Source organism: Lupinus angustifolius, chromosome LG13 (assembly GCF_001865875.1).
Source record: "Lupinus angustifolius cultivar Tanjil chromosome LG13, LupAngTanjil_v1.0, whole genome shotgun sequence".
In the NCBI taxonomy this organism is placed as follows: Eukaryota; Viridiplantae; Streptophyta; class Magnoliopsida; order Fabales; family Fabaceae; genus Lupinus; species Lupinus angustifolius.
In genome coordinates, this window is record NC_032021.1 from 14,572,685 (window position 1) to 14,581,001 (window position 8,317).

Consider the following 8,317-nt stretch of genomic DNA (forward strand, 5'->3'; position numbering starts at 1 on the left):
TTTTTCCGGTGTATTTGTTTCCCACGTCTTCTCCTTTTCCTTCCAAAAACAAACTCGCAAGCATGACCTCAATGATCCTATATCTAAAAATCGCAAATACAAATCACAAGATTTAGGTAAATAATTAGATGAAATAATAATGGGCAGCAGGCAGCAAATGATATATTCATTATCAAGATTAATACACAATCAGGTTATCTTCCATAAGATGTGACAAACACAGATAATTGAACCAGGGTTCTTGAAAGAGCTTATAAGTGAACTGAAAAATAAGATTATGACTTTATTATGAACTTTTATAACTTATTTCAATAAACTTATCAAGGAAGTTTATGAAAATAAGCTCTTCTAATTTATTTCAAGAAAGCTCATTGAATAATCACATAATAAAGTACTTCACTGCTATAAAACTCATATGTCTAATAAGCACAAATCTTGAGATAACAAGAAAAGTTATGCCTTCAAACAAAGAAAACTAAGGGGATGGGAAGCAAAGACTTCTAAGGAGGGTTCTAAAAAGAGCAAAGTCACCACAGACTTTAATAAACATCATAATCTGGTTTTTTAAGTATGGCAAAACCCATGAAAGATAAGATTAGTGTAGAAGGTAACCTAAATTAATATCGACGAACCATGATAAAGTCATTGTCATCAAGAACCTCGACATCTTTTTCTCCAACAAAATGCTTGCGTCCAATATTCTTCACCAAGTTGACAAACTCTATCCTTTTCTCCACACGGAGGGGTACATATGGTAGCCTGAACACTGGCCTAACAACCCCAAGCTGAGCGAGAGCCGTGTTCAAACCGATGGGGTTTGGCTCGTGGAAAAGCCAGTCGATCAAAGGCAAGAGCTTAGAATTCAGTGCAGGATTGTTTCCAGCGAACATGAGTTCTCGTATTAAACCAGGAACCAGGTTGCTTACAACAGATATTACTCCAGTAGCCCCATAACCCCATCTAGCATCATGACATTGATCATCATTCCCACTCCACACAACAATCCCATTATCTGTGTACTGCTTGATCCGGTCGTTTCCAACACATTCCTTGACACCAGCCAAGCTAACACTTTTAGCTAAGGTTTGAATTATATGTGGAGGAATGTCTTGACCAGTTCGCGATGGCACATTATATATAATAGTGGGGCCCATGGAAAGCACACTGTCAAAGTGAGAAATCAAACCATTCAAGGAAGTTTTACCGTAGTAAGGGTTTATATGAAGTGCAGCATGCATTCCTACAGCAAAACCTTGCTCAGTGGCATGAATTGCTTCCCTGGTCGAGTTGCTTCCGGTGTTTCCAATAACCTTAATTTTCCCACCAAAACAGTTGACTGTGTGCCCGATAAGCATTATGTGTTCATCCCAGCTCATCAACTGACCTTCACCGGTTGTGCCACCAACAATAACACCTTCAGCTCCGTTTTCAATCTGCGTATTCATCAAATCGTCATATGCTTCAAGATCAAATCGGCCATCAGGAAGGTATGGAGTTTTAATGGCAGTTATCAATCTCAGACTCTTTATGTCCTCTGTAGAAGTCCTGTATATGAAGTACATATAAAACTTAATTATCATGAACAGGTACCTATAAAGCTTCATTTGTGCAGACTCTTCAGTTGTTTGCAAACAGAATTTCGAAAGGTTGGTTAGCAAGTTCAGATTTGTAAACAAAACCAGCTAAACAAATAGGCAGGCATGAAGCCGGGAACACACATCAAAGTTTTTTTAACACGCTCCTTAAAGTATGTATGTATGTATGTATGTATAAAATTGCACAATTTTCTATTATAAAATGTAAATCAATATAAAACTGCTTTGCTGATAAAATATACATCTGGATGACATACAAACTTTTAATGTCCAAACTGAATCATGAAGTGGATGATAAATGAAAAACAAGTGCATATTAAGTTCAGAGTGTAAATTAGTAAGAGAACATTGCTTAAAGTTAAAGCACAAAATGCTTGCTGCAAAATCAGGATAGAAAACATTATCTGCATCTGTTCCAGAAATTCTATCCAGAGCATACATTGTATAGTTCCCACCTAATCTACAAAATACACAAATAATCATCTGGGACATGAAGGGATGTAAACAGATGGAAAATAAAGAATATAATAGTAGAACTAATCAGTATGAAACAGCACATCCATTACTCAAACAATCAAACTCACCTATTTTTCACCTCGGAGCTGCGCATTGGGAGGTGGAAACTAGGTACAATGGCTGCTTGTGTAGGCTTCGGCTTCCGGTATGAGCTCCTGATTCATAAAGACAAATCTTAACATAAATAAACCAAAACTTGGATTGATGGCATGCAATTGGTGTTTTTCTACACCAGTGAGCACCAACCATAGGAGGGTTCTAAAAAGAGCAAAGTCACCACAGACTTTAATAAACATCATAATCTGGTTTTTTAAGTATGGCAAAACCCATGAAAGATAAGATTAGTGTAGAAGGTAACCTAAATTAATATCGACGAACCATGATAAAGTCATTGTCATCAAGAACCTCGACATCTTTTTCTCCAACAAAATGCTTGCGTCCAATATTCTTCACCAAGTTGACAAACTCTATCCTTTTCTCCACACGGAGGGGTACATATGGTAGCCTGAACACTGGCCTAACAACCCCAAGCTGAGCGAGAGCCGTGTTCAAACCGATGGGGTTTGGCTCGTGGAAAAGCCAGTCGATCAAAGGCAAGAGCTTAGAATTCAGTGCAGGATTGTTTCCAGCGAACATGAGTTCTCGTATTAAACCAGGAACCAGGTTGCTTACAACAGATATTACTCCAGTAGCCCCATAACCCCATCTAGCATCATGACATTGATCATCATTCCCACTCCACACAACAATCCCATTATCTGTGTACTGCTTGATCCGGTCGTTTCCAACACATTCCTTGACACCAGCCAAGCTAACACTTTTAGCTAAGGTTTGAATTATATGTGGAGGAATGTCTTGACCAGTTCGCGATGGCACATTATATATAATAGTGGGGCCCATGGAAAGCACACTGTCAAAGTGAGAAATCAAACCATTCAAGGAAGTTTTACCGTAGTAAGGGTTTATATGAAGTGCAGCATGCATTCCTACAGCAAAACCTTGCTCAGTGGCATGAATTGCTTCCCTGGTCGAGTTGCTTCCGGTGTTTCCAATAACCTTAATTTTCCCACCAAAACAGTTGACTGTGTGCCCGATAAGCATTATGTGTTCATCCCAGCTCATCAACTGACCTTCACCGGTTGTGCCACCAACAATAACACCTTCAGCTCCGTTTTCAATCTGCGTATTCATCAAATCGTCATATGCTTCAAGATCAAATCGGCCATCAGGAAGGTATGGAGTTTTAATGGCAGTTATCAATCTCAGACTCTTTATGTCCTCTGTAGAAGTCCTGTATATGAAGTACATATAAAACTTAATTATCATGAACAGGTACCTATAAAGCTTCATTTGTGCAGACTCTTCAGTTGTTTGCAAACAGAATTTCGAAAGGTTGGTTAGCAAGTTCAGATTTGTAAACAAAACCAGCTAAACAAATAGGCAGGCATGAAGCCGGGAACACACATCAAAGTTTTTTTAACACGCTCCTTAAAGTATGTATGTATGTATGTATGTATAAAATTGCACAATTTTCTATTATAAAATGTAAATCAATATAAAACTGCTTTGCTGATAAAATATACATCTGGATGACATACAAACTTTTAATGTCCAAACTGAATCATGAAGTGGATGATAAATGAAAAACAAGTGCATATTAAGTTCAGAGTGTAAATTAGTAAGAGAACATTGCTTAAAGTTAAAGCACAAAATGCTTGCTGCAAAATCAGGATAGAAAACATTATCTGCATCTGTTCCAGAAATTCTATCCAGAGCATACATTGTATAGTTCCCACCTAATCTACAAAATACACAAATAATCATCTGGGACATGAAGGGATGTAAACAGATGGAAAATAAAGAATATAATAGTAGAACTAATCAGTATGAAACAGCACATCCATTACTCAAACAATCAAACTCACCTATTTTTCACCTCGGAGCTGCGCATTGGGAGGTGGAAACTAGGTACAATGGCTGCTTGTGTAGGCTTCGGCTTCCGGTATGAGCTCCTGATTCATAAAGACAAATCTTAACATAAATAAACCAAAACTTGGATTGATGGCATGCAATTGGTGTTTTTCTACACCAGTGAGCACCAACCATAATATATATATACATATATATATATACATATATATACATATATATATATATACTGTATCCAGGTTAGAGGAGTGTGTTCGCGCGAGAGATGAGATAAGTATATTTGAACCATTAGATCATGAATGAATGGCCAAGATAAAACAAAGTCATGTGATTTTTTTAAGTGAACCCATGAATATTGACCAACTTTTAATCTTGACCATATGTGTATGATTCAATGGCCCAGATTTTCTCCTTTCACCTCTAATAATGAACTAGTACTCTAATTAGATATGTGCCCAGACATATATAAATGACACCTGACAGAACTATACTGCAACTAATAAAAAGCAAATAGAATGCTAATTAGAAAAGAATAAGCCTCAAGCCATTAAGTTGACTAAAAACTGCAAAAGCACAATGCAGTCACCCAATAATAAAGAGGTTTTCATGCAGATGAATACCCATCATCTCTTAAACAATACTAGAACATGTTACCTCTTTTCATCGTGCCAAGTAAAAAAGCATCCTTGTCGATGCAGAACAAGGAAGTGGTAACTAAAAGGCTTAGTGCTCACCATGTTTCCACATCGTAAAGTACAATTTTTTTTAACAAATGCCTGGGAGACTAAGATACTCCCAGTTCATTAGCATCACATGTCTCTGAAACTTATTTCACTCATAATTATGTATTTGAACATATGGCTAGATTTGTAAACAATGGTATTACTATTACCTAAATTTTATAAAGACACAAGAATATAGAGAATATTAATTAAAACACTGGTTGAAGGAGCTCAACTAACAAACTCACCATGCAGTGAAACCTAAAAATTAACTGATCATGTATATTAACTAAACAACTGTAATATAGCAACAAACTTACTAACAATGACCATATAGAAACCCATATTTTTCTTTTGAGATATTGGTTAAGCCTTAATCCATTTCCACCTATGTATTAATGTATTTAAAGGGTGGCACAGTGCATAAGGCTCTCACTTAGTAGGATCTAAGGAGGGTAGATGTACACAGCCTTAATCCACAAGTGGGGAGGATATTTTCAGGATTTGAACTCATAACCTCATTTCCACATATGTACATATGAACTAAAAATAACAACCGAGTATTTTCTCATTAGGTGTAGTCGGCTAAATTGATCAAAAGATGCTATAATGTCCTATAATAAACCATTCTTTATAGAGAAAACATTTACATCTAAATTCTTCTTATTGGTTTCACCAATAGTCTTCCTTGATCTCCCTCTACATATACTAGAACACTTCAACATATCTTTCTCAGGCATGCCGAAACAACCTAAGCCGAGATTTTACCATCTATTCTACAATGAGTATTACCTCAACTTTCTCTACATGCATTCATTTCTAATATCATCTTGTTTAATACACCACTCGTCCAACACAAAATTCTCATCTATGTTACATTTAATTTATTCTACGCAGTTTTACCCTCGCAAACTCTACGATTTATGGTGACTCACTCTCTACAAACTAATAATAATAAAAATAAAAAAGTGATTAAATAAGTAATTAAAAAAAGCTAGAAGCGGATTAAACCTTGGAAAAGCGATTCCTGTGGTGCAAACACTGCTATAGGTCTTGAACGTGGCCATTGTGGAAACAGTAAACACTACACGGTTCAGAAAAGACACCGAATTCGAAAACGATAATCAAAACCCGAACCGAATAAAAACCCACAAGAAAGTAAAAAACGGTGTCGTTTGGTTTGGCGATGAGAATATGAGAGTTGTTGCTGCGCTGTGGTTTTCTTACGGTGTCTTACTCAATGAGGGACGAGTTAGGCTTATTTATATTTCTTATTTAAGGGATTTAATTTAGTCAAAGTACAATAGTAATATACCCTATCAATAATTAAACTGTATATTACTTAAATGGCATATTAATATTATATCTTCTTATTAAATTTTCACATTAATTTTTTATCTAAAAAAATGTAACTCGTGTTACTTGTAAATCAATCATCAACAAATAAAGTATCACTTTTTGACATATGTTATAAGGATTAGTAGAAGAATTTAGTAGAAGGATATATCATTTTCCTATATTTATATACTAAAGTTATATGTGCATTAACATGGGACGATATTTTTGCTCATGATAAAAAACACACGTATTACATGTGCATTCAAATGGTTAAGAACACACATATTATTCATGCATTCGAATGGTTAAAAATACACATGTTATCCGTTCATTCATATTGTTAATAACACACATGTAACAGCACACATATGGTTAAAAGCACACATGTAACCTGTGCATTCATATGGTTAAAAGCACACATGTTACCCATACATTCGCATTACTAAGAACATACATGTTACTCGTCATTTGCATCGTTAAAATACACATATTACCCATACATTTACAATGTTAATAACAGATGTGTTACTTGCATATTTACGTGTTCAAACACATAAGAAAAATATAAGATAATGTCATGTATTTGCGTGTTAAAATATAGGGTAACCATCATAGATAAAGGCTCAATGTCATGTTTTTTTGTTCTGAAATTATTAAGAAATGCAATAATAAATTTCATATTATTATATTATTATAATAAAAAATGAAATATATAGTGCGAGAATATACACGTGAAAGAGGTAAAACCATTTTAGAGAAAAAAAATGAATGAGAAGTTGACATGTGACAATAGATAACGTGAAATGACCTTTTTTATTATACAATTGATAGATAGATAAGTAAGCATATAATATAAAAATTCAAATAGGTGGAAACTCAAATTTATAGTCTACTAACAACTTTAATAAATCAAAAGGAATAATAATATATCCTTGTACAAATTCTTGAACTTACACCAAAGTGACATATGTCACTTATAAACCAAACATTAATAAATAAGAGAAAGACAAGTGTGGTGAAGTATGTATGTAAAGACAACCAATAAATTTGTGACAAAATATTAAAAATTTAATTCTATTTAAAATTTAGTCATAATTGGTAGCATCAAAAAACATAAATATATTTGTCTCTAAATATCACGTGTTCGATATGTCTTCACACATGTTAAAACATAATTTTGTGACATATGTTACTTTCTTATGAACATGAAGATTTGTAAGACGATTTAGTAAAATAATATATCATTTTTCAATCCAAAGTCTAAATTTTAAACATAAATATAAGTTCACAAATATTTGTCTTACTTAATAAATTCAAAACATAAACACAAGACACAAGCTCAGAGTTACAAAACATATTATAAATTTGGAACTTTAACATTATTAATCGGAAGTTATCTCATATTGAGATTTTATATCTTCATCATTTGAGTCATAAGTTTGACCAACATTGTATTCATCTAGATTCATATTATCCATGGTGTTGAATTGTGCATCATCATCTTCTAAATTTAATTAATCTATAAGAATATCATTTTTCATACAAGTTAACAATTAAATAAATTTATTATTAAAATCAATACAATAAAAATATACCAATATCATTAAGTGATAGTTAGATAGAAATATTTTCAATATCATCATCACGACTCCTCCAATATAAAACAAGAATGACTCTCGAATTTTTCTAAGTTAATTTACTTTAATACCTAAGTGATTCCTACATTTATTAATTTGGTCATATATCAACATACACATATATGTATATGTATATATATATATATATATATATAATAAAGATAATTGAGTTCATACTTTGAATAAGATGATGATATGTAGCCTCAAATTGTAGGCAAGAAAGACAACATCATTAAAATTTTGATGCTGTAAACTATTTTTTTCTTTGAGTGAAAGTGTTCAAACACACTCCAATATTTCACTCACCATCAGAATCACTACAAGTTTAATATAGAAAACGGAATGCTAATCTTTGCAATTTTGGTGCATGACACCCCTAAGTTTTCTATCATTGATCTATAACATTATATATAATTCAAATTTTCTTAACCATAATAAAAGGAAATAATAAAAAATAATTTTTTTCTCGATTATGAGAGACTAATCATACCTGATATCACTTTACTTCGCTCACGTATAACATGTGACCTTCCAAAATCTAATCCAACGTCTTTATATATTATCATCTCACTTGTTATCT

General features: G+C 33.5%; 2 protein-coding genes across 3 annotated transcripts; both read right to left on the reverse strand.

The window, feature by feature from the left end:
- Positions 259 to 2,314, reverse strand: LOC109325286 (4-hydroxy-tetrahydrodipicolinate synthase, chloroplastic). The gene is made up of 2 exons (XM_019557567.1): positions 2,180 to 2,314; positions 259 to 1,545 (listed from the first exon to the last, which is right to left on the reverse strand). Exons 1-2 carry the CDS (start codon positions 2,203 to 2,205, stop codon positions 618 to 620), a joined length of 954 nt encoding a protein of 317 aa, XP_019413112.1. The 5' UTR covers positions 2,206 to 2,314; the 3' UTR covers positions 259 to 617.
- Positions 2,363 to 5,999, reverse strand: LOC109325285 (4-hydroxy-tetrahydrodipicolinate synthase, chloroplastic-like). 2 transcript variants are annotated; one of them, XM_019557566.1, is made up of 4 exons: positions 5,930 to 5,972; positions 5,774 to 5,893; positions 4,037 to 4,123; positions 2,363 to 3,402 (listed from the first exon to the last, which is right to left on the reverse strand). In XM_019557566.1, the coding sequence occupies exons 2-4, from the start codon at positions 5,827 to 5,829 to the stop codon at positions 2,475 to 2,477; spliced, it is 1,071 nt and encodes a 356-aa protein (XP_019413111.1). In that variant the 5' UTR covers positions 5,830 to 5,893; positions 5,930 to 5,972; the 3' UTR covers positions 2,363 to 2,474. The 2 variants fall into 2 exon arrangements, with proteins under 2 accessions (XP_019413111.1, XP_019413110.1); XM_019557565.1 differs by having other exon boundaries at positions 5,774 to 5,999.